The sequence below is a fragment of the Ostrea edulis genome, chromosome 4 (assembly GCF_947568905.1).
Source record: "Ostrea edulis chromosome 4, xbOstEdul1.1, whole genome shotgun sequence".
Classification (NCBI taxonomy): Eukaryota; Metazoa; Mollusca; class Bivalvia; order Ostreida; family Ostreidae; genus Ostrea; species Ostrea edulis.
The window spans coordinates 21,465,467-21,493,124 of NC_079167.1; the positions used below are offsets into that span (position 1 = coordinate 21,465,467).

General features: G+C 34.5%; 1 protein-coding gene across 2 annotated transcripts in view; it reads right to left on the reverse strand.

The window, feature by feature from the left end:
• Positions 1-27,658, reverse strand: part of LOC125669973 (transmembrane protein 184B-like) — a 31,141-nt gene continuing 3,483 nt past the window's right edge. For both annotated transcript variants that reach the window (XM_048904857.2, XM_048904858.2), the window contains exons 2-8: positions 24,929-25,162; positions 13,197-13,362; positions 9,716-9,806; positions 8,445-8,520; positions 6,310-6,401; positions 5,684-5,853; positions 1-5,368 (exon numbers count right to left, since the gene is read on the reverse strand). In XM_048904857.2, the coding sequence (XP_048760814.2) occupies positions 4,815-5,368; positions 5,684-5,853; positions 6,310-6,401; positions 8,445-8,520; positions 9,716-9,806; positions 13,197-13,362; positions 24,929-25,162 (1,383 nt within the window). In that variant the 3' untranslated portion in view covers positions 1-4,814. The remainder of the gene's footprint in view (positions 5,369-5,683; positions 5,854-6,309; positions 6,402-8,444; positions 8,521-9,715; positions 9,807-13,196; positions 13,363-24,928; positions 25,163-27,658) is intronic.

Below are 27,658 nucleotides of genomic sequence, written 5' to 3' on the forward strand. Positions count from 1 at the left end.
TTGTGTTTAATATTTTATTATCACACGCACAGGACAACATGGCACAAATAAATATCAACAGATATGTTCTAAGCTACACAACTAGAATGTCATAAACTAACGGCAATAAAAGCCTGATCCGAACATGTTGTCCTTGTTGTGTCAGTAAAATCTTCTAACCATGCCAACCACATAGCCACAGTAATCGAAATATTGGGTCCTCACCTTTAAAACGATACGGAATCATAAAAATGCAACTTATTCCGTCATGTACAAGTTTTCTACACAAATAATCCAAATCATGATGGTAAGCAGCTGCATGGTTGCATTGCAGCATGCAACAACTAGCATCTTGATTGTTGCACTACAGCATGCAACAACTAGCATCTTGATTGTTGCACTACAGCATGCAACAACTAGCAACTTGATTGTTGCACTACAGCATGCAACAACTAGCAACTTGATTGTTGCACTACAGCATGCAACAACAAGCAACTTAATTGTTGCACTACAGCATGCAACAACTAGCAACTTTACTGTTACACTACAGCATGCAACAACTAGAACTGTCCTAACAGGACCAATACCCCCCGCAGGACACAATGAATGGTGGGAAATAGTGAATTTGTGCTCATTGAAGATTAAACACATCCTTCTGACACCAAGAAGCCAGTGAAGGACACATCTTATCATTTATCAACAAAATCATCCACAGGCAGACAGACAAATGGACTGATGACTCCATTATACCCTCTCCTAAACTAATGCAGTAGTCTCTGTGAAAGAACAAATCATTACAAAATGTAAAAGAAAACTACTTGAGGAGGTATGCTACACCAGAGAATTTTGATGTAGATGAAAAGTGGAGGATATGTACAACAATATTTTGAAGTTGAAATTTTTCAAATTTACTTTATTTTGTCAAAAAATGACGTTTTAGTAAAAGATAATCTGAAAAAAATTTAAAACCCCTGCTGGACTCGAACCTGTGACCTGCATTTCAGCAGTCGGTATGCTGAGCTACTCGGCAAGGCTTTTGAATTGAAAAGGAAAAGTCAAATGACAAGTGCACAACTTATATACATAATATATACACAAAGTTTGAATCAAATCTGTTAATTGGTTTTTAAGATATACTCTGAACAATGACAACATCCCTCAAACTGGAAAAAATATCCATAACTTCCTTGAATGTTAAATGATCTCAATCAAAATAGCAAGTGCACAACTTCATTATTCATATAAGATATACAATTTTCATCAAATCTGTTTGTAGGTGTTAAAGATATCCTCTGGACAAATTATGTCCAAGGACAGACGGACATGGTGATTCCAGTATACCCCCATAAACTTCGTTCACGGGGGCTATGACTAGCTGCTTGATTGTAGCATAGCAGCATGCAACAACTAGCAGCTTGATTGTAGCATTGCAGGATACAACTAGCAGAAGCATTATAGCAACAACTGCCTCATACCATTGATGAATGAAGTGTCAACTATGTAGCTAATATGATATTGTGTGAGTGAGACAAATATTTAATCAGCGAGTGCAATCATCAACTGTAGTAACCATCGTACAATTAAAGAATTAAAGGTTGGAACACAATGTCACAGGTCTACAACTGAAATATGTGGTACACTGGTCTTCCAGTACAAAGATGGCCAAGAAAAGGGTGTCTTTATAGAATGTGAGAAAAAATCACAAAATGTCATATAGAGGTGAGCATCTCAAGATTTCATGTATGTAAATAAGTTTACTATAGTGAATGCGGAGTGTTTGATTTGTTTTAAAATGGAGCTCAGTATTACACAAATATACTCACACACATGCTCACCCACTTACAAATGAGCCCAATACAAAGAATTGTGAAGGGATAACAAGCTTCTACAACCAAACTTCAGTAGATGATTAAACTCGCTAAACGTAAAATATCTATTACAAGCATTAAACATATCACCAAAATAGTACCCAGAAATGAATCAAAGTACAATGTATTTCTAAGATATGTAAAAAATAAAACAATTATAAAAATAAATTTATGATACACATGGTCTAACTTCAAATTCCTTGAGTGTAATAAAGAGAATTAAGTTGTCATCAAGAAATCCATTGTATGACGCAACAAATCTAGATGTCATTCATAATAATATCTACAATAGCAAAATCAAATAGGAAAATTCTTGGTCTGAAAAAGCATTTTAGACCTGTAAATGTGAAAATTTCTGTGTTTTGTTAATGATGCATAGAGTACATCTTGTGCTATGGGTGTAACTTTTACAAAGTCTACATATTCCTCTACAAAATACAAGATATGAAAGGAATATTTAAATTTGTAATAAGCGTAAATTACCCCATGCATTAATTTTAAAATTGATAGTACTTCCCCATTTTGGAAAAGTTTTGAAATGTATCCAATTTTGACATGGTTTAAATTGGTCCCTGTGATATCCCTCTCAAACTATCACTTTTATCCCAATATCTGAGAAAAAAGCTTTTTTGAGCAATAAAAAAAAAAAAAAAGAAATAAGGCAGATAAATTATGAAAATAAATGAGGCTTTGTTCATACACTCAATTATAATGTAAGTAAAAAATATAAGGTGATGGAATTATAACTCGGTGAAATGCCACAACTTTTGAATCCACCATTTTTTTTGGTTCAAAAACTTGTTTTACCCCTGATCAATGCTAAAAAAAAAATCACCACTTTTTACAAGGAAATGCCCCCTCCCACTCAATTTCTGTCAGATGCCTATTCTGCTAAAATTCAGTCTTTGTACATTTCATGAAAATATTTTCCATGCATTTGAAGAAACAAAATATAACCTCACAGCATTTCACAGATGTTTGTTGTACATATGTAGTATTGCACAAAAAATACATAAAAAATAATTCATTAAAAAAAGAACTATTTAAGTAGGTAAATCTCTAGAATAAAGTTCTCTCATTATTTGATAACCCCAGACTGTATGTTGACTGTACTGGTTTCTTCCATTTATCAAGGTCATTAAGGTTCTGTTGAAATGTGAAAATGCATTTATTTTTTAGAATGCTGTCAATAATATTAGAATTCAACAATGAATGAATTTTTGCCTATCGTATTAATATTGTCTTGAACACAGAATTATCAAGTTAGAATTGGTCTCGATACTGCATCTACATCAGTAGTTTACATATCCTCTCTGCATCCCGGAGGACACGCGAGGCTGTTCTACGTTGGTAGTCACATGCCATAAGTCTTTAAAGTCGATTTTCCACTCTGATTTTCATGATTATAGTACACAAACCAAAGGAAGTTAGTATACGTGATTTGCCACTGCAAGTCTTAGTGAATTAGATAGAGCCTACAGCACGCAAACGTTTAATAGATGTCTACAATAAGCATGGTTGTTTCCTTGGATACATATATTTGGACATATACAGTGATACAATGTTTTAACTGAAGAATTTACAAAAAATGTACAAGAAGCCATTTCTATGTCACTGTATTCCCATCAGACCTCAGACACGGACATCTCAAGGGAGATAACTCAGCACTCATACAAAAGTCTTATCATATCAACACGTAGCACTTTCTCTGAACTATACCTTTACAAACCAAAGTCTAAAAAATATCATATTGCACACTATACTAATTGCAAACTATTTTACAGATAACTGCAAAGTTGCAAATATTTCTTACACAACCATAATGATGAAATGAGACATTTCTTTTTTTGGCGCAGCAGCAAGGAATGAAGAATCCCTAGAGTTAGATGTTACTTTGATAAATAGCACTTCTACAAAAAAAAAGTGAAAGCAAAAAAAAAAAAAACTTTGGGGGGTAGGGAAGTTTACAGGTAATAACTGCATAGAAATAATTGTACTATGACATCAGTATGTTAAATACCACTTTTTCATATTTAAAAAACATTGAAGTGACCAACTCAATTAAAGAAAAAAAGTAGGATCAAGTTTCTCAAAACAAAAATGAAATCTTAATCAGAGAGATGGGTTCGTAACTGATGCAGTACATAGGTGCGTCTTCAAATTTTGTATGTATTAATGCAATTGCAAAACACCATGACATACTTTCATACTTGACAAAATCTGTGCACACTCCACATTTGTTCTTCCGTATGAGTTAAATTATGTTATATAGTACATGTACACTATTAGTCTAAAAAAATTACGCATTTTGTGAGATTCTTCATTGTGTTCATAATAACAGCAAACAGAAGTGGTATATTGCCATGTGTCTGTTATGTAAACCGCTACTGAATTATACGATGTATGATTATAACAGTATCTCTCTGTGAACATGTAAAATGATATGACCAAAATTATCACAATAATAGAACTCAAAACCACAAGCTCAGTAAAAAACTGTCACTATTTTCACATTACAGACTAGTACAATTACCTGAACCAACAACTGTAATCAAAGATTATTTACAAATGACATTTTATCTTTTCACATGAAGATTACGGTGGGAAGGGTGTCAATCAATAACATTATGCTGAAGTAATCTAGACCTACACTGTAGAAATGAAATTGACATTTGTAAATCTTAAAGGTTGAATAATAAAGAAAACCAGCAATTGGTAGATTAATGGCGAACAAAAAAGGATTAAGGAAATTTGTATGAAATTTTACACTACTGTTTGTAAAGCTAACATGGTGTATTTAGATAAAATTCTTGAGAGAAAATCTGTTCCTCAATTAGTGCAGTATATCTTTAGTTCAGCTTACTTCTGGGGTTTTATAAACTGTATGCAGACGTATATCGTCTGCTCTTCTAATCAATGCTGGTCACAAAGACAAAAGATTGTAACACACTATCCGTCATTCACAACTCACTGAAATTCATCATCAGAACTCAACAGAGTTGTCTTCTCATTAAATTTCCTACTAGTTGAGCCCACATGAGGGCGCTGTGGTCTTTGGCCTTGGGATTCCTCTGGTTGTTGATGGGGCAGTGGTCGTGACAACACATCCCTGGTGGCATTGCCATTGTGCGTGGGACGATTCTGATACTGTTCGTACGGCCAGCCATCTGCCTGCTCTTCCTCATGCGGGATTTTACTTCCTTGCTGGGTGTACTGTTGATAGTTGGGGTGGAAGTTGTGAATTGCATCTTGCATAATGTCCCGAGGATTCATGGTTTCTTTCAGACTGCTGGATATACTTTGCAGGGACACAGTCCTTCCCGTGGTGTTCGCTGGTCCGGAACTGTAGATGGAATGCGGGAAAGCCAAGCGCAGTGCCAGAGCCGCAAAGAACATCTCAATGCAAATGAAGAAGTTCTGGTAACCCGCAGAGACGGTACCTAGGCCCACTTTCATGGTTCCATTGTCCGAGAATATTTGACTAATAGCACCTGCCTTCTCAAGGATAGCCAGCACAATACCTGTAATTAATAATAATCAGCAATAATTTACTGAAGCTGCATTCCTAATCAGATATCTTGGATAATTTTGGAATATTTGGCAAAGTTTTCTCAAAATAAGGAGTTTGAAATATTGAAATTTAGTTTTGGCAGATTTTAATCCTATGCATTCATAATTATGAATGAAAATATTGGTGCTTTTTTAAAAATGTTAGCAAATTTTTGTCATCATTTCCAATATGTCAAAATTACCCAATAAAAGGTATATCAAGTAGAAAGATGGTTTGATTATAACATTTTTTAGGAATATTGAAAATTTAAAGTATCCTGGCATACCTTGCCAGAATGACAGGAAAATGACGGACTTCACTGTAAGAAACTTCCAGACAGGGTCGTAAGGGCTCAACAGTTCTCTTGTGGCAAAGTAAAACAAAAACAGAGCATACAGGGCCAGACTGACCGACACATTGTATATAAGCGTGATGTACAGAAAGCCCGAGGACGGCCTGAAAGAAAATCATTAAAAAGGATAGAAATATTTCATCACTGAACAATGGACGACATCAATATGGAAATTTTAATAATAATCTATCAAATTTTTTATTCATGAACAATTAAACGTGTGTATTTCCAACACAAAAAATCATTTACATAATACAACTTTCAATTCACTTTTGATGATTTTTAGTCTCTTGTCTAAATCTGTGTTTTCACATGAACTTTAAGTCCATTCTACATAAATGTTATGGCTAGGTACATTCTGGCATACAGTGAAAATATTAATATATAATTATATATACAGTATTCCCAACTGTTTCCCACTTCTAATCAAAACTAATTTACAGAGAAATTCAGGTCAATTTCTTTATTGTATAGAGAGGCATTTTCATATCTTACTACATGAACATAAACCTATAATGAAAGTATGCCTCAAAGATACGACTTAGAAGACCAAAACTTACGAGAAGTTGCCATCCTTGTAGAGTCCAAAGGCTTGTAAAATCAACGTGATTGTGGCCATGACCGGCTTAACAATGCAGAATTGAAGAGTTGCCTACAAACAAGGTATTCAATAACAGAACTGAAGATTAGCCTACAATTAAGATATTCTATTACAGGCACATTGTTTTCATTGATGTTAATTAGGATATTGGATTGTAAATGTACTGCATTTACACATTAATTACCATGTCATGTTACAATCTACGCTACAACACCTCTGTCAACGTCTAAATGTAAAGATTCTTGGCAAAACTTACTTTTACCTATTGCATCATAAATAATGATTTTACAAGTTTTAGTTTTAAAGCTTCAAATCCTTAAGTAGGTTCATGAAAATGAATTCCATGATTATTCTAGTATTATTGAATGGATGAATATTTATATGAAACCTTTTAATTCGCTCAGGTGTCCTCATATTTACCATCTTCTGCTTTTAAAAAATTCAGACAAGTGTTTGTTTTGCTTACATATTATCGCTACAGTTTGATATGCTAAGTTAGTTTTAGTATATTTTGATATACTTTTTAGACGTTGACAAAGGTATTAGTGGAGTGCAACGGGAATAATAACTTTGCCATCTAATCAAAATCAGATCCTAAAATATGCCCACAATCGCTAAAATAGAATCTGACATAAGCCCATAGAGGGTCAAGTCCACATGACCTATTCACGAGAACTATCAGCAAGTCAGATTGCACCATACAGACAATGATGGCTATTTAGGTAGTTCCCACCAATTCGTAAACAAGTTGCAGTAATCTCTCTCCCGCGAAGTTTATTCCACACTATAAAATTGTGTATTCTAACATAAGGAATTTTAAACTTTCGCAGTAATGCCTAATCTATTCCGTCCATACAAACAACAAAACGTAAGATGTAAAATACACCCAGATTAAATTAATTGTACACCCAGATTAAATTAATTGTGAATTGCGATTTATGTATGAATAGTGATGGGTACGATTTTAATAGTTTTCAAGATGTTTACTTAATTAACAAGAGGAATATAACGCCAGTCGAAGTAAACGGTGCATTGTGATGTCACATCTAGCTGCGATGTGTTTTCTTTCAAACCAAACAATTGCAGTAATTTTCCTTGAATTGTGAACACCGATGATTTCATAGGCGACGCGCTGATTGGCTAACATAAAGTTTACATGAACATGACCCCTAGTCGGGTTATGTCAGATCTACTTACACAGAGTATAATGCAGGGATATAAGAAGTCTGATTTTAATTAGATTGGATAACTCTGGGTAGAGATTGGTCATGTTATATATGATTGGTTTCTGCAGGTCACAAGTTCCAACCCAGTGCTGGGTCGGAGGTAGGTATCCATGTATAGTGAATTTTTCTAAGCATTATATTCATTAAGAGCTCCGCATAGCAGGGCATCCCCTCTCAATGTAGGCAATCAGTTAATGTAAGTCTCATAGTGACCTTCCAACTTTTCACCCCAAAATCAATATTCTTCCTCTTGATAAAAAAAGCTACAATTGAGGTATCAAATCAATGAAGCAAAAAAAATATGGCCTGTAGAGTGTTAATAAATTTTTTCTATATGAAGTCCCATAGTGACCTTGAACTTTTGACCTCCAAATCAATAGAGTTCCTCCTCTCCTGATAACAAAGCTACATGTAAAGTATAAAATTAATTGAGCAAAAAATGTGGCCTGTAGAGTGTCTACAAGCTTTTTCTGTAAAGTCCAGTAGTGACCTTGTCCTTTGGTTTTTCCTCTCTTGATGACAAATCTACACGTGAAGTATCAAATCAATCAAGCCCAAAAAACAAGAGTGGGCTGTAGAGTGTTTACAAGCTCCGAGTTATACACCCACACCTACACTACCACACATACTCACTCCACATGGACAGTCTAGTTACTATATCCTCTCTCACAATGAATTGCGAGGGGATAATTATTCATCACTTAGGGCAATTATGTTTATTTAAGTGTATACAATGAATTGCGATCTCTGTGTCTGTGACAGTGTGGCGAAAATTCTAAAATTCATTGTAGGTTGTGAGTTCAATCCCCAGCTGAGGCAGACATGGAGATCATAGCGAACTTCTGTGTGTGTGTGTTAACCAACTTACCTGTTTACAGAATCGGAGGAAGCCAATTGTATACTGTCGACCAGCAAGGCAGCAGGTACACCAAATCCAGCTGGACCTTAAAATAACAGAATGACGAAATCTTACGCAATACAAATCAACAAGGCAATGTGTGATACACCGGTGCAGCTTGACATTGTGGTGCAGCAATCTATTTAAGGTATAACATTACACTAATTAGAAAAAGAACTCTTAACACTAATATATCATATGTTGCAGTGAAAGAAAGTACACCAATAAAGGCGAGATCTTGTGGGGGAATCTAGTGAATTAAAGTGATTTTTTAATTCATGCAATGACACCAATCATAACTAAGTAATTAACATAATTTCTACAAAAGGCATAGAACTAATATAAAATCTTAAAGTGTGAGAAAAACATTAAAACTCATATACAAAATAGCACTCGCAATCATATGTCCACAACCCAGGAGGCCGGTGTTCTAACCAATGAAGTTATTCAGAACACATAACAAGGTGGGACTTACAGACATTAATGAGTGTTAAATCTTAAACAGGAAACAACAATTTCAATGGTTTCTGGGTCTCTCTATATTTTCTAATTACTTTGGGAGAAAAACACATTTTACACATTTCAATGTTGTAGAGCAAAGACCAGAGATTGGCAAGACAACATCTAAAATGTCATGTTTTGGTCTAAAATGTCATATATTGCAGAAAATATCAATCATGACATGAATATTTCAACTGCATGAAGTCAAAATTCTGTCATATTTTTTTCGATTTAAAATCACATGTACGTTGTCTATAATCAGAGTGTAAACAGAAAATACAAAGTAATGAAAAATTTACGATGATTTTAATATTCATGGACCTAGATTTTTTACAGAAATCAAATCTTACGCACCCATTTGTTTTTAAGAAGCAAGGCATACAAAATGGCTTGTACATCTAACATAATATGAACATTTCTAAGATAATAATTGCTGTAAACCAACCGTTTATTTGTGTGCAAGAAATGTTTGTGAGATTTGCTACCTTTGCTCATTCATGAATATGAACCATTAGATCAAATACTTGTTTGTATATATATCAAAAGCTTCCCTCCATCACAAATACTTGAGAAAAGTTGATGTGAGTGGTAGTTGGTTTACTGTATTAAAGGGAAATATTAATCTAATATACAGAGAGACACCATAACTTAAAAGCCCCTTGTATCATTAACAGCCCCTTGTATCATTGAGTTTGGTTCCCTTTAGACTTTTTCTACCTGTACTATATATAGTAACTTACTTGATGGGTTTCCCTCTGATTTCTGACATGATGGAACTTTCTCCGCCGAGATATTCATAGCACAAACTCAGAAAACTGTAGATTACAAATGCTGCAATAAAAACAAATAGAAAGTCTTATGAATTGTAAGAAAACATATTTAAACAAGAGGTACTGTGAGCAATGCTCACTAAGAATACCCCCCGCTTACCCCAATCTCCCAAAGGGTGTTGTTAATAGGTATAAATTACCTCTTTCCTGAGTGTAAAAATATGGTATGCCTTTGTAGAAGAAAATGGAAGATATAGTCCAAACACCAATCCATGGCATAAACCTATAATTTTGACCTTGAGATCAAAGGTCAAGGTCATAAAGATGTCATGAATGTACATGACACATAGTCTTATGGTGATACACCCATGTCTTATGGTATGACTATGTCAAAACCCTATAATCAATTTTGACCTTGAGGTCAAAGTTCAAGGTCATATAGAGGTCATGAAGGTACCCGACACATCGTCTCATGGTGATACACTCATGTGTCAAATATGGTATGCCTATTTCAAAGAACAGAGAAGTCATGGCCCGGACACGAATCCATTGTAAAAACCTTTAATTTTGACCTTTTGACCAAGGTACATGACACATCGTCTCATGGTGATACACTCACGTGTCAAATATGGTATGCCTATGTCAAAGAACAAAGAAGTTATGGCCCGGACACGAATCCATTGTAAAAAAAACCCTTTAATTTTGACCTTGAGGTCAAGGGTCAAGGTCATATAGAGGTCATGAAGGTACTCAACACATTGTCTCATGGTGATCCACCTGTGTGCCAAATATGGTATGCCTAAGTCAAAGAACAAAGAAGTTATGGCCTGGACACGAATCTGCACAGACAGACGGACGGATGGACCGACAGTGATTCCTATATACCCCCCTGAACTTCGTTCGGGGGGTATAAATATGCATTGGAAACAACATCATTTGAATTGTTCAGACAAGCTTGAAGTTGATGTTGGTTTTATCAAAAAACTAAGTTTCAGAGGATATTTAAAATGTGGTTTTCATCAAAATCCTATATTTCTGATGGGTTGTATTGCTCAGCTAGTGACCCCCCCCCCCCCCCCCCCCCTCCAACAAACAGAATTTTTTGGAGTGGAATAGAGAACAGAATATGAAGACTTCTTCTACTCATGTATAAAGTGTTACACAATTACTATTAGGTGCTCTAGATGTAACTTAGAAGGCTGTGTTTAAAACTTCTCAGCTACTGTTCAGATCAAATTCTAACACATATAAAACAGAACCTATGCATAACAAATTCCTATGAAACATTCTCATCAATTCTTATAATATGTGACCCCGACTGAATAATATGTGACTGTGGATGTGAATGGTCAATTTGGTTCAATTCACATGGTGGCTGATGACTTTATTTTGAACTCAATCTTTGACCCCAAAATCTTCCACATTTCCCCACAATATCATAGTATGTCATTTAATAATTTTTTGATAAACACCAATATTTCAAAAGTACATGTATTCAAAAATTTCTTCTGAAGTGTAGGTTTTTGCATTAAGTACTCGAATGTTTCTTCTGAAGTGTAGGTTTTTGTATTAAGTACTCGAATGTTTCTGATGAAGTGTAGGTTTTTGTATTAAGTACTCGAATGTTTCTGATGAAGTGTAGGTTTGAGTGACAGCTTCCTCTTAGGCATTTGATGCTGAGTAAAACCTGAGGAGGTCCATGAATTTTTTTTTATACTTTGTCAAATACATCAATTTGGGGGGTGGGGGGGTTGTTTTTTATAATTTCATCATTTATTAGAAAGTATACATATTATTATTTGGGATAAAATATCCTCGGATACTCCCGCATAATTCTCACCAATGGTGCCAGGGGCCCATTGGATTGAATGTATTTTATCATGATTATTATTTTATATAAGGCATATATATTTGGGGTTTAAAATATATTAATCTGACCATTTCTTTGTCGAAACAAGAGGCCCATAGGCCACATCGCTCACCTGAGTCACCATGGCCCATATTTAAAGATTTTCCCTATATATTGGCATGTAAAACTTTGATCCCTATTGTGGCCCCAACCAACCCATGGGGATCATGATCTTTTACAAACTTCAATCTGTACTATGTCAGGAAGTTTTCATGTAAATGTAAACTTTTTTGGCCCAATGCTTCTTGAGAATAAGATTTTTAAAGATTTTCTCTATATATTTGTATGTAAAACTTTGATCCTCTATTGTGGCCCCATCCTACCCCCGGGGAGGGGTCATGATTTTAACAAACTTGAATCTGCACTATGTCAGGAAGCTTTCATGTAAATATCAGCTCTTCTGGCTCAGTGGTTCATGAGAAGATTTTTAAATGACCCCACACTATTTTTGCATTTTTGTGATTATCTACCCTTTGAAGGGGGCATGGTCCTTCATTTGAACAAACTTGAAAGCCCTTCACCCAAGGATGCTATTGGCCAAGTTTGGTTTAAAATTGGCACAATGGTTCTGGAGAAGAATTCGAAAATGTGAAAAGTTTACAGACAGATGGACAGACAGTCAGACAGACGACGGACAACAGGCGATCAGAAAAGTACGATGGCTGATAGCGGCCACCACTTTACACCTACATTTTGTGTGTAGCGTGTACATTGTTTCCTGAAAAATCACTGACAACATACACTCACTACTCAAGTGCAGAGTGTCATTAAAAAAATCCCATGTACACTTTACACCAACGTTTTGCGTATTTTAATTAACATTTTAATTAGCTCACAAATTGCCTCGTAGCTTTCGCCGGAGCTTTGCTTCTCTAGAAAAATTACCGGTGCTTCTAAACTGGTGGTAGATTTGAATGAAAAGAGAATATGTAATTACATAAATAGAAATTATGGCCACTATCATTTTATTTAGAAAGGAGTTGTCAAGCAAAAATCATGGTCATTATGCATGTATCATGTTTGCAGGTCTTTGTGTATTCCAATACGGACTTCAGGAGATGAAGATGGCACAATTATTTTACTTACGTATTCTCTTTTTATTCACATCTGTACCGCTAGTTTAGAAGCACGTGTAATTCTTCTAGAGAACGAAAGCTACGAGGCAATTTGCGAGCTAATCAAAATGTGACAGGGTGCTACAGTGAATTACGAGCCAATTGAAATATGAAAGAGGTACCAAGTGAGGGGAAAGGAAAAGATAAAAATGTGGACCTAACTCCAGTTTGAAACTTGATATCGGCCTTTAGTGTAGAGTGTACATGAGTTTTTTTTCTGACACTTTACACACAATACGTTGGTGTAGAGTGTACATGGGATTTTTTAATGACACTCTACACCTGATTAGTGAGTGTATGTTGTCAGTGATTTTTCAGGAAACGATGTACACGATACACACAAAATGTAGGTGTAAAGTGGCGGTCGCTATTGGACATCATAGAAAAGCTCAATTGAGCTTTCAGCTCAGGTGAGCTAAAAACTTACCTTCGTAACAGTCCCTCACACTGTCAAAATACACGTAGTAGTTGTCATTGTTAAAGAACATCAGACTCAGGAATGAATCAAACGAGTAAATCGGGACAATAAAAAGAATTCGAATAATCCAGCGCTGCTCGTTGGGACAGGTGTAGTATCGCAGGTGGAGGTAGATCTGTAATATAACAATCATGTTTAACATATAACTACAAAAACAGTTTTCAGTGGCTGTTACCATGAAAAATCCCCAAAATCACCACGAAATCATATGCAATACGGTAAAAATGGTTATTTACGATGGGGGTTAAGTACGTGTTTTTCCACATACAACATTATGCGTGGGGGAAAAATACGCAGTGACTGAATATAATATATATATTATATCAAATATCTATAACTATAAGGGGGGAATTTATGTGCATAATTACGTGAGATGTAATTAGTGTAAATTTCCCCCAAGTGTAAATGACTACTTTTACAGTAAAATGTAACTGATACAATGCTTTGTTTATATGTTTAGATTGTTATATGACCTTCATGTGGTTCCATGAAATCACCATGCTGCTAGCTGAAGGACAAGATAATTGCTTGGATTTCCCTTGTGATGCCCAATTCATTGTTTTCACTTTTGTTAGGTCATGTAGCAATTTTGTTCAAGGATCTCAACTTAAGATTTGCCTTTTAGTCAAACCTTGACCAAAGCTGACGTGGGATGAGTTATTAAAACGAGACCTAGGGTCTACAGGATTGTATAATATCAATCCACAGTATCCCCAAGTATGGAAGAAAGATTTTGATCTCGACAGGACAGCCAGGCCTCACCCTTTCAAAAGGATTAATAAAAGGTCCAGAGAATAAAAATGGATGATACGATTTACTTTTATTGCTAAATCCATATAATACTATATTATCTATAACAATATGGGATATTGGAACAAGAAAATTTTGGAATTCTTCAGAAAAAGAAGTTACCAAAATTATATGTCACATTGGCAACTCTTGTATACAAATTAGTGATGCCTGACTAAAGACGACTCATTTCTGATGTAAAAATATCTGCCTGGTTTGAAGATTATTTTTCAGAATGTTGCAAGTAATGCCTTAGTACCAAAAACACGAGTTATTGGATTTAATTACATATAATCACATCTCAATGTGTCCAATTAATCTTTAATAGATCCTTAACATGATGGGGAGTAACTTATTAACCATGTTAGGCCTTGTCAGTTAAACATAATCCATAATCCTTGTATGTGTAAATTTGCTGGCATGCATACGAGACTGACTTGTATTATCCTACTTGCCGATATTCAGATACACTGGTTTAGTCTTCACATTGTACCTATAACGATTTCTAGCTCCTTTGAATAACAATTAATGCATTGACAAACACCGATTCTATTGTCACTGATGGCATGTAATCATTTCAGTGAATCTGTGACGTCCAGGACATGATATACTGGTACCTAAAATTAGTACTTCATTTGTAAGGAATAGTGACATCCAGGACCTGATATACTGGTACCTAAAATTAGTACTTTATTTGTAAGGTATAGTTCTGTGTTAACCATAAAAGCATCATGATGCAGACTAAAATTAATATTGTTGAAAGAAAAATAAATTTACAAACCCAAAAGGTAAAATCCTTGAATGTTACAGAACAAATGAAGGAGGCAGAATATTTTGTCTTCAAGTCTCCACAGAAACTAAGATTATTATTATTTGTATGTACATGCAAAATATGCACAAACATTTTATGACATATTTTTCCTCTCTCATTTTACTTGCTATGTGAGGGTTACTTGAATTAATTAATGTCCTTACAGCCCACAGACCAGCTACGTAAGAAAAAAATGACCCTCATGAACACTATTCTAATATGATGATCACATTTCATGACTCCCTGGTACATTTGTATTGAGAAATCTTTCAATATACCACCGATCAATTACATGAAACCCAGCTTCCTGTAATGATTTGACAATTGAATATGAATCTTACAATGTATTATATAAAACCTTTTTTTTTTTATCAATATTGATTTTGTTTCAACCTTTTCATTCAATTAAGATAACAAATTGAAACTTTTTGATTTCATTAAAGATAAGAAATCATACAGGACTACGATAAATCTGTGGAAAACCTAATTTTTCTGTGACTTCCTGTAGAATTGTGGACAATGTTATTAGTCTGTAATTGTTTCCATGGATATTGTACGACTAGATAGGCCGTGGATGTTTCACTTCTCTCACAGCAGCGAGCTGTCTCAGATCAATACGCCAGACTCTTTACGAAATCAATAGCAATATCTGTCGCAGCCTTACAATGCTGTTATTTTATTCTTGTGTTAATTAAACAATCTCAGCTAATAAGATTGTCACTGTCACATACACCTGCATGCACTCAAGTTACAGAATGCATAATGCACAAAGTATACACAATTTATACTCTACTACAGTTCCATATTTCTTTCAACAAATAATGCCATTCTTCACAATATTGCATAATGAAGTAAAAAGAGTTGTTGTTGTTTTTTAAATATATATTTTGATTAGTTTTTTTTACTAACAGTTTTTAGAAGTCTATTTAAATAACCCATGAACTCTATAGATATTACTTACCATGTAAGTGGTAACGATTGTAATCATTGTCTTGAGAAGCCTAATAATATGTATTTATCATATACTGGTACAGAGTATATTCATTGTCTTGATTGATTGATTGTATCTTGCTTAACGTCTCGCTCGAGAATTTTTCACTCATATGGAGATGTGATATGGAGACTGGTGAATGGCTTCAAATTTAGGCCTATACTCGGCGCTTACGGCCATTGAGCGGTGAGGGTTCTTTAGCGTGCCACACCTACTGCGACACGGATCATCCATTTTTAAGGTCATCTCCGAGGACCTGTGATATTCACACCTGATGCCGAGCATTTGGCGATGGAACTGTCACTACCTGTTTTAACGACTTAGGTCTGTCGTGGCCGGGATTCGAGCCCTGGCCTTCCGCATGCGGGGCGAACGCTCTAACCTCTCGGCCACCTCGGCGGTTTCATTGTCTTGAGAACCCTATGTATTTATCATGTGCACCCTTCTTACAATAAACATGAAATTCTAATATATCTATATCATTTGGCAATAACCATATTTTTAAAGACTTCTTCTATGTTTTCAAATTGTATGTCTGTAAATTTAACATCAGCTTAGTTCTGAAATTTTTTGAACAACTAGAATCACAAGATTTGTAAACCACAATTAGAGCATTATGCTGCTTAACTACAGCCATTACATACTGTGTGGCAATCACTTTATCATGTTTGTATACATCGATAATTTCTTCAGTTTCGCATTTCAATCACCCACAGACACAGCAGTGTCGTCATATGTATTTATTGAAGTGATTACAACACGTCGTTCTATCGAACACAAGTTTACTTAGTGTTTGTTATTTTTCCTGCAATTTGATTGGCTAAAGTAAATATAGAATACCTGTTCTACAAGTATTCAACACTTGAGCACACACTTTCTCTTTCAATTGTAAGAATTTACCGCAATCGATGCTCTCTCAATGCAGTAACACGCTTTCCTACCCGCCAGCCCTCGATAAACCATATTTATTAATTATATGCCGTTGTGTATTTAAATCATATTATTTTGTTTTGTAGATTTTAAAGATTTGGGGAAAAGAAAATTAAACAAATTTTGTACTATATACATAAAAATAAATGGCACTTCCGAGAGCGCTTCTGTTCCTATTTCAAGTGTTGTTATTATTTTATAAATGATTTATGTTCGTTTGAGTGTAATGAATATAAAGAACATAAATCATGTTTTTATTCCGCCAGTGACTCAATAAACACAACACCATTACCTGGTCATCATCTTTTCCGATATATCAGTGGCATTATGGGTAGTAGGTAAGTTATTTTCCGATATATCAGTGGCATTATGGGTAGTAGGTAAGTTATTTTCTAATATATCAGTGGCATTATGTGTAGTAAGTAAGTTATTTTCCCGATATGTCAGTGGCATTATAGGTATTAAGTAAGTTATTTTCCAATCCAAGGTCGACATTTGTCAGAATGTACATTTCACAATCATTGTTTATCATACTGGAAAAAAACCATTATACTGTCTGATAGAGATGCTCTCAGAGTTCATGCATGTAATACTGCTTTTAGATATGAAAATTATCCTTGAAGTCAAAGTTTTACAAAAAAAAACAAGATGTTTGTGTGTGTGAAACACTTTGGCAGCAAAAAAAAGTCGTATAAGAAATGTATACAAAATATGGAAGCCCTATACCTTATATAGTTCAGGAGATATTGCCTAGGTTAACATTTCTTAAAAGTAGATAAAATTCCAAGGTCACAAGGTCAAAAATTTTAGAACCAAAATAAAGATATTGTCATAAAGAATCCACATATGAAATATGACGATCATATATTTCACTCACCATTCAAAAGTTATGAGCAAGGTTACATGTAAAGTTTAGGACAGACAGACAGGACAAAAACAAAATGCTCTTCAATTTTCGATAATCTGTGGAATTTTTCACAGACATAGCAACATTACACTCAAAACTTGATCCATCTAAGAGTATGCCGAATGATGAAAGATAATTACCACAATTTTCTCCCAAGAAAATGTGTTTGTGAAACAAGAACAGATTTGCTGGCAGCCATGTTTGGCATGAATGTCAAGTGAAGGTCACAGACCTAGATATCAATGTAGACATCTTATCTTTTTAATTAAAAATTTACTGCTTATAAATGTCAAAGTTGTCTTCAAGAGAAAAATTTATGATAGTCAATTACATCATCGTGTCTTATGTAGATGAAAAATAGATAGATGGTTTTATTCCTTAAGATGGGCCTTCCAGAGAAATTAGTATAGTAAATACTACACACCAATAAAAAAAAAATCAAATATTTGCATATAAACACAATACTGTCATATTCATCTATTTTGGTCCCATGGGAATCCAGGTTAGAATAGATCCTTTGTACCCCTTGCTTGTTGTAAGAGGTGACTAAATGGGGTGGTCCTTCAGATGAGACCGTAAAAACTGAGGCCCCATGTCACAGCAGGTGTGGCACGATAAAGATCCCGTCCTGATCGAAGGCAGTAAGCATCGAGCATTGGCCTAAATTTTGCAGCCCTTCATTGGCAATGGTGATGTCTCCATATGTATTGAGTGAAATATTCTTGATAGGGATGTTAAACAATATACAATCAATCAATCATTTAATACATACATTTCCAACGTTTTTGCTTTCATTACCTTTGCAAATTGTATTGATGACCATATCCTCATAAATGCATTACAGTCGTAAACAATGTATGTATGAATCTTGATAAATATAGTACATCTATTTTAATGGCTGGGAATCACAGCATGCAGTACAGAACATGTCAACTTTTTGTCATTTGGGACAGACAACAAGTGTGTCTATAACACTGCCAAAGGAATCCACAAGTGATGGGCATAATACAGCTGACAACAACAACAAATAAATTCATTCATAAATTCAAAACCATGGCCTTATCTTAGTGATGTATGATTTCAATTAAAGCAGAACAAAATCCAGGCCTGGAGATTATAAAACATTTTTGAGAACATTTTCATACTAAAGCTCAAACTCTGTGCTCTAAATAGTGCTCATACTTAAAAAATTGAATGTTATAAAACTTTATAAAATTATTCTCATACTTAAATGGAGTTCATGCTCAAGATTTTTTGAGCATGCCGGGAGCTTGCTCAGAATTGTACTCAAAACAAACATGGCTGAGTTTGAGTATGAGTATTGAACGTTTTATAACCTCCAGGCCAGGCTTACACGTTCAGGATGAATTTTAAGATATCAAATAATGTCCAAGGGCAAATAATTCTTTAAGTTCAGCCATTATCTACAAACTTTGTCCTCTCGTTCTTTAATTCATTAAAGTAATCATAATTAGTCTAGTCCCAAATCATCACCACAAAGCGCAATTGGACAAATTCCCTTGGAGAGCATGAATGGCTGGAAGGACAGATAGCTGTGGTCTGCATTGTGCTATACCAATATATCACATAAAAACTGTCCTCTTACATCCAGTCATTCTGATATTATCTGCAGTTCTGGTAAAATAACAAATTGAATACAGAAAGGACTATTTACGATAACAGGCTTTCTTGGGCCATGTAGATCTTAGAGCTCTACAGAAAGTCTGAATCTTAATCTTTTCCATTATTCAAATTGATCAATTGAATTTCTTAAATTAACTGAGTTACTTAGATAAAATGTTAATTCATTTATTCTATGAAGCATACATCTTCAGAGTGCTGTAAAATCATTAGGTTTTGTGGAGAGTCAATTTCCATGGATTTTAGGAATTTCAAAGCACAACAAACTACATAAAATATTCCATGTTTCAATACACAGAAACCATTTCCATGAAATCACATCCCAAAAATACAGTATAATCTCAACAATCCACAAAAATTAAACCCCACAAATTTGAATAATTCCACAGCATTTTTTATTTTTAACATTAAAGGATGGATTCTTCTCATATCAATAATTGAGAATTAGAAGATTTTTCATGAATTTTCCTCCCCTGGTTCCAGGGCTTACAATTTAAACAAACTTTAACCTTACAAATATAAGGAAGTTTTCATTCAAGTTTTGTTTCTTCCACCAACATCAATCTTTTGATCTCTTCCCTTAGCTTCCTGGAGAAAAGCAGCTAGATTTGTTAAAATTTTCATGAGTAGATTGTGTTATAAATACTTTTGTACTCTAACCTATAAGATGTTTATCATCTGGTTCAATAAAATCTTAAAAAATAAATCAATGTACTTTCTTCTGAATCACAATTGGTTATATAATCATTTGAGAGTTTGACATTCAGAACAATAATTGTATCAGAATTATCATAATACCAAGAAACTATGACGATTGTGGAGCGTTGATTTGCGCATGTAAGCCGGTATACACAATAAACATCCCGATCAAAAGTCAGTCATAAATAAATAATGGAGATAAAGACATTGAAAAAAAAAGGACAAATTAACAGTCGATTAATTCAGGGCTAGAAACTTCCTAAATTGACAACCCATATTTGATTGCAAGTACTAAAATGATTAAACTTGCAATTTCCTGAGAGTTGAAGACTATTCAAAGACTTTTCCATTTGAAAATGTAAGTACCTGTGTTACAACTGTTGCACAAGTACAACTCTAACCTCACTGTTTATTAGAATGTAGAAATCAAAAACATTGTGTTGATTGATTAAACTCCTCTCTCATATAGTCACTGTTTTCAGGGACAATGGGTAGAATTACAATTTTCTTAGAAGGAACACAATCATCATTACTACCGCTGTCTTATTTTCCATCATCTCAAGCCTTTGATTATCTATAACCCTTCATAACATGCTAGTAGCGATTTTAAGATAATGACTGAAAATTACAGAAATTAATGAAGCTAGAAACTAAAACTAAGAAAGGATGATTTTTCTGAGTATTGAGAGGTCCACAGATCTTATCGGTCATCTGAGTATTACTTAAAAGTATCAATAGCCCCAAGGGTTATGAAAACTATATAAAAAACATTGTTAAGCACATCTAAGCTAAATTCTAATATTCAGCAGCTTCAGTATAAAATGAGATGTGTTCTTAAACATAAATGCCCCTAAAAGTGCCTCTACTGATGAAAGACTTTACATGATATTTGTTATATTAATACTGTATGACTTTTGGACCTGTCTAGATTTTTTCGAAAATGTATTGTTTAGGCACGTGGCATTGTTTTTCAACATGGAGGTTGCCATCACAATTGTCTGAAAATTCTTGACAGACCAAAGAAAACGAAACTACTAAAATGGGTCGCTCTGCCCAAATAAATAAGAGTACCGCCAACGGTACATGATACGCCCGTGAAAAGCTAATACAGGGCGTTTTTCTTACACCATGATTTGTAGAACTTGGCTTCAAGTAGTATCAGCAATCATCTTTGCATCGTAAAAACAGACAACTCTCTATGTAATATTTTCACTTGGCATAAGATGTATGTATACAAAGTTTAATGGTCCTAGTCTCAATGATTCAGTCTGTATCCTGCTATCATGACCTTGACCTTTGACCTTGAGAAACAATAGGCTGTAATAATCCTCCACTTGGCATAAAGTGTATGTGTACTAAGTTTGATGATACTAGCCCCAACAGTTCGGTCTGTATAATGCCTACAACGTTTTCCTAATAAGTGATACTGTGACCTTGAAAAATAATAGACATCTTCCTCTCATTATGGTGATCAAATGAAACAAGTTGCAATACCCTGAAGCTTATGGTTCAGTTTGTATCCTGCCTACAAGATTTTCCTACTAAAATGATACTGCAACCTTGATGTTTGACCTTGAAAAACAATAGGAATCTTCCTCTCATCATACCAAGTTGCAATATCCTGGAGCTTACAGTTCAGTTTGTATCCTGCCTACAAGGTTTTCCAACTCAATAATACTGTGACCTTGACTTTTGACCTCTAACCTTGAAAAATGATGGACATCTTCATCTCATTATGGTGATCAAATATACCAAGTTGCAATATCCTGGAAATTACAGTTCGGTTTGTATCCTGTCTACAAGGATTTCCTAATAAGTAATACTACAACCTTGATCTTTGACTTCTGACCTTGAAAAACAATTGGCATCTTCCTCTCATCATGGTGATCAAATATACCAAGTTGTAGTATCCTGGAGCTTATGGTTCGGTTTGTATCCTGCCCAAAAAGTTTTCCTACTAAGTTATACTCCGACCTTGACCTTTGACCTCTGATCTTAATAGTAAATACGAACCCAAGCTATATAATTGCCTGATGTTATATGTGAGCAACTGTCTAGATATTTTAGAGTACTCTTTAATAGCAAATTTGAACCCAAACGATGTAATTGCCTGTGTACAATTATAAAACTTGATGTTATATGTGAGCACTCTAGATATTTCTGTGTGTTCCTGCCAGTTGTCACCTGGACATGTTTACAAAAGATGGACATAGCATGATTTTATAAGAACAGACGTATCTGAATGAAACAAATATATCACTTAGGAATCAATACATATTCAGGCATTATTAATTTTCTCCAAATGTTCTCCATTCATGCCAATCTAATCCTAATCAGCAGTCTTAACATACAACTGATGATTGAATTTTCAAAAAATACAAAGTAACCACAGCCCACAGTGGACTAATTATATACAGTGGACCCTCAAATATCCGAACACTTCAGCTTCCGAATGATTTCTCTTGTGAACAGATTTCTTTAATGTTATTTTGTCTCATTTATTTGGAATTCCACATCTCCGGACAGTCTCCCTTTCATACCAAAAAATGCATTTATCCACTACATTTTGGTTCATTTATTTGGACTGTAATCTTTAATAAGCCTGGACTGTAATCTTTAATAAGTCAGGACTGTAATATCTAATCAGTCAGGACTGTAATATCTAATCAGTCTGGATTGTAATATCTAATAAGTCTGGACTGTAATATCTAATCAGTCTGGACTGTAATATCTAATCAGTCTGGACTGTAATATCTAATCAGTCTGGGCTGTAATACCTAACAGTCTGGGCTGTAGTATTTAATCAGTCTGGACTGTAATATCTAATAAGTCTGGACTGTAATATCTAATCAGTCTGGGCTGTAATACCTAACAGTCTGGGCTGTAATATTTAATCAGTCTGGACTGTAATATCTAATCAGTCTGGACTGTAATATCTAATAAGTCTGGACTGTAATATCTATTCAGTCTGAGCTGTAGTATTTAATCAGTCTGGACTGTAATATCTAATCAGTCTGGGCTGTAATATTTAATCAGTCTGGACTGTAATATCTAATCAGTCTGGACTGTAATATCTAATCAGTCTGGACTGTAATATCTAATCAGTCTGAGCTGTAGTATTTAATCAGTCTGGGCTGTAGTATTTAATCAGTCTGAGCTGTAGTATTTAATCAGTCTGGGTTGTAATATTTAATCAGCTGGACTGTAATACCTAATCAGTCTGGACTGTAATATCTAATAAGTCTGGACTGTAATATCTAATAAGTCTGGACTGTAATATCTAATCAGTCTGGACTGTAATACCTAATCAGTCTGGACTGTAATATCTAATCAGCTGGACTGTAATACCTAATAAGTCTGGACTGTAATATCTAATCAGTCTGAGCTGTAGTATTTAATCAGTCTGGACTGTAATATCTAATCAGTCTGGGCTGTTATATTTAATCAGTCTGGACTGTAATATCTAATAAGTCTGGACTGTAATATCTAATCAGTCTGGGCTGTAATACCTAACAGTCTGGGCTGTAGTATTTAATCAGTCTGGACTGTAATATCTAATTAATATGGACTGTAATATCTTATCAGTCTTTCAACTTTTGTCATCTTTCCCATTGTGTTAATTGTTGTAAAAACACTAGTCTGACTGTCTGTTTCTAAAAAACCAATCAACTATTATCAATGACAGATGTGGAAGTTAATTATAGGGTATGGTCAATGTGTGGGAGACTCACTTCTCCTGCATGTCTGTAAATTGTCAATATCAGTACTGAATATTATATATCATTGACAAATTATTTATATAGTAGTGACATCAATAATATTGGTTTACATATTACTATTAATAGACCTGACTCCAAAATTTCATAACGATCCTTCTCTATGCACAGTGTTTAACTACAAGTCAATTACCTTAAATTTGTAATCTTAAGATTGATTGATTGATTGAATACTGTTTAACGTTCCTCTCAAGAATATTTTACTCATATGGAGACATCACCATTGCTGGCCAAGGGCTGCAAAAACTAGGCCTATGCTTGGCGCTTATGGCCTTTGAGCTGGGAGGGATCTTTATCGCGCCACACCTGTTGCAACATAGGACCTGAGTCCTTAGTTTTTGCGGCCTTTACAACAAAGCAAGATTCTCTGAAGACATATTCTAACTCGTATTTCCACCAGACTGTAATTTTAAGACATTATAATATTACATTCAGTCAAAACTTGAATCAAATTTATACTTATAATAATTAGTAATGTGATTTTGCTTGGAATGATCAATGTAAGTGTATTCAAGTCAGTTTTAAGAAGGAACTCATATGACAGCTTGCTTGGGTAAATTCAAAGCAGTACAGATATGATTGCTTATCATTGGCTTGGGAAAGTGAAGTCATTACAAATTATCTTGAACAATTACTATTGTGGCCATACAAATGGTGTTCCATCCAATATCAGCCGTTATATGTTTTTCACCAGTTACCATGTCTACACCACTAACCAATTAAGAGAGCGCATACAGGCATCATTTTAATACACATTGCTGTTTCCTAAATTTTAGAAACATTAAGTACTTTACATAACACATCAAAAATTGATAATGCATACATACAGCGTACACTTATATAAGTTTTAATTTTACCAATGTCAATTGTGTTGTGCAACTGTGTTATGTAATACTTTTGTACTTCTTCAGTTTTTAAATTCTAGTAATTCTTATCTTATTTAAACAAGTGCTATATGTATATCAAACAATTCAATAAAATAAAACATCAATGCAGCATTCTTCATTGATCCCATTGATATGAACAGTCATATATATGTATACAACAGAAATTAAGGCCACCCAGACATCCGGATTCTTCACTTATCTGGACGATTTAACATCCGGATAACTGAGGTTCCACTGTATAGTCTTTTACCTGATGAACTGTTATGATGAGGGCCAGGAAAGCGAAGGCACCACCAATGCCCTGGGCTGCAGCAGTCTGTAGAAATATGAGAGGCTGATGAACCAGGCTTCCATTGTGTGCACTGCCGGAGCTGTTGGTGGTGGCAGGCAGAAATGGAGTGGTGCTGCTGAGAACGGATTGATTAGTGGTGGTGCTACTCAGTGTTGTGGTGGTTGATGGGGCGGAGGTATTCATACCATTCATCTACAATACATTTAATCACTCATCTTCAACACATTTATTCCCTATTCTTTATTTCAGTTGTTCAAATTATTAGTAAATCAAGTACAAATTGTACGTTTAGGCCAATTCAACTTAATATTAGTAGATTATCATCCGGTCACAAAAAAATATGGGGCAGGTGGGAGGATTTTTATTGTTTAATTTTTATTTCCTGAGAAAAAAAAATTAATGTCAGACAAAAGGCATCACACAAAGTTTTAATCAAGTTAACATTCAAAGAATATAAAACCAACATTCTGTGACTTTAATCGTTCACTCATGTCACTGGGAAGCAAGTTTGTTTGAAATCGCAATTTTTGAGAAAATAAAAAAAATCGGGGCAGACCCTTTTTTGAAGGCGGGTGGGGATGATAATCTACCAATTAATTTTAATTGGCCTTTTTTGCTTATCTATATATGCTAACACCTATATGAGTGGCCATGATAAATGATCAACATTATCCATGTGAGACAGCTGTGCGAGATTTTTCTCTTTTACACTGCTACAACATCATTGATTATGACATCATATATTTTTGTTGATTTACATTATATGGAGGGGGAAAACTACATCATTTTCTTTAAACTTTGACTTGATATAGCTTTCTGGGGTCAGCTTTACGGTTTATACACATCAAGTATAAAATATTTTCAAGTATGGATGTCAAATTAGTTTGAAGTTTGAATGAGGATTTGAATTTTCTCCTGAATTAATGCACTAAACAGTGGAAATCATTATGAGAAAAATAATCTTTATAAACTATAGCTGTAGAACTGTAGCTCTCTGAAAAAATATTTTTTCAAAGAACTACAGTTCTGCAGCTATATAAACTACAGAGCTCCAGATAAGGTGCGTATCAGCATAAATACTCCTTAAATTTTACCAAATACGCATTTAACTTGAAAATCATGCATACAATTACGCATTAGCGAATGTAAATACTAAATACACTTTACACTCCCAAAGTAATGCGTACCTGTGATACAGGTAGTACAATTTAAATACAAATTATCTATTCATATGAATTGAGGTTAGCCCAGGGCTTGATCATACATGAAATAGCGCTATGAAATATGTTTCGATGACAATCACAATTTTGAAAGTTTGGAAGAGTTAACTCAAAACAATTATATAGGCCTACTTGTTATACTTTTTTCTTAAAGAGGTAGTGTGTGGTCGAAAGCTAGTCACTATTATCAATCGTGGACGAATGATATGACTGCTGCTAAAAACATGGCACAGAAAAAGTCACCCGATAAATGTTACTTCTTCCGTTACACTTTAACTTAAAGTTTATACTGAAAGGCCGCTCCAGCAGCATTGTCTCAATAAGTATTTAAAAGCATTTGCGAGAATGGGAGTCATGCATTGATACTTGTATATTTACGGGGGAAAATCCTTTGTAGTTCTTTTTATCAAAACTCTTCATTGTCATTGAGATATTGAAATTTAATATGTCACACACTCCATCACATGATTACGATCTAATTCTGTATTAGTGGCAAAACAGCAAAGATAATCAGTAAATTAACAAAATACTCTTTTGACTTTTTCTGAAAAGCAAAATACTAATTGATTTGAAAATCTGGGGGTAAATACTCTTTGTGGTAAAAAATTATCTGGAGCTCTGAAACGAGTGTTGGAATGGATATTCCACCTTGGGATTATTACTAAGTCTTAGCAAAGCCTTGTAAATCCTGTCCCCTTAGTGGAATTTCACTATCCTCACTCACTATAATGAGCAATTCTATTTTCAGTGGAATTTCACTATCCAACACTTGGTATAATGAACAATTCTATTGTCAGTGGAATTTCACTATCCAACACTCGCTATAATGAACAATTCTATTGTCAGTGGAATTTCACTATCCAACACTAGTCATAATGAACAATTCTATTGTCAGTGGAATTTCACTATCCAACACTTGTTATAATGAACAATTCTATTGTCAGTGGAATTTCACTATCCACCACTAGCTATAATGAACAATTCTATTGTCAGTGGAATTTCACTATCCAACACTCGCTATAATGAACAATTCTATTGTCAGTGGAATTTCACTATCCAACACTCGCTATAATGAACAATTCTATTGTCAGTGGAATTTCACTATCCAACACTCGCTATAATGAACAATTCTATTGTCAGTGGAATTTCACTATCCAACACTTGTTATACTGAACAATTCATTGATCATTTACATACAATGGGAGGAAAGTAAAAAAAAAATTGTCATTATCTTTAAAATTCTTATTTCCACTTATATTTTGACAATATGTACTTTCATTCATAATTAAAATACTTCGCCATTAGAGATCTCAATTCTCTAAATTTGGAGAAAATTAGACATGCCCATTCCCAACGAGAACATGTGCATGTAGCAATTTACCCAATGTTGTTCCACTAAACAAAACATAGGTATTTCAAATTTGATTGATTTAAAAGTATCTTTCTAATTAATCTAACCGCTGTGGTG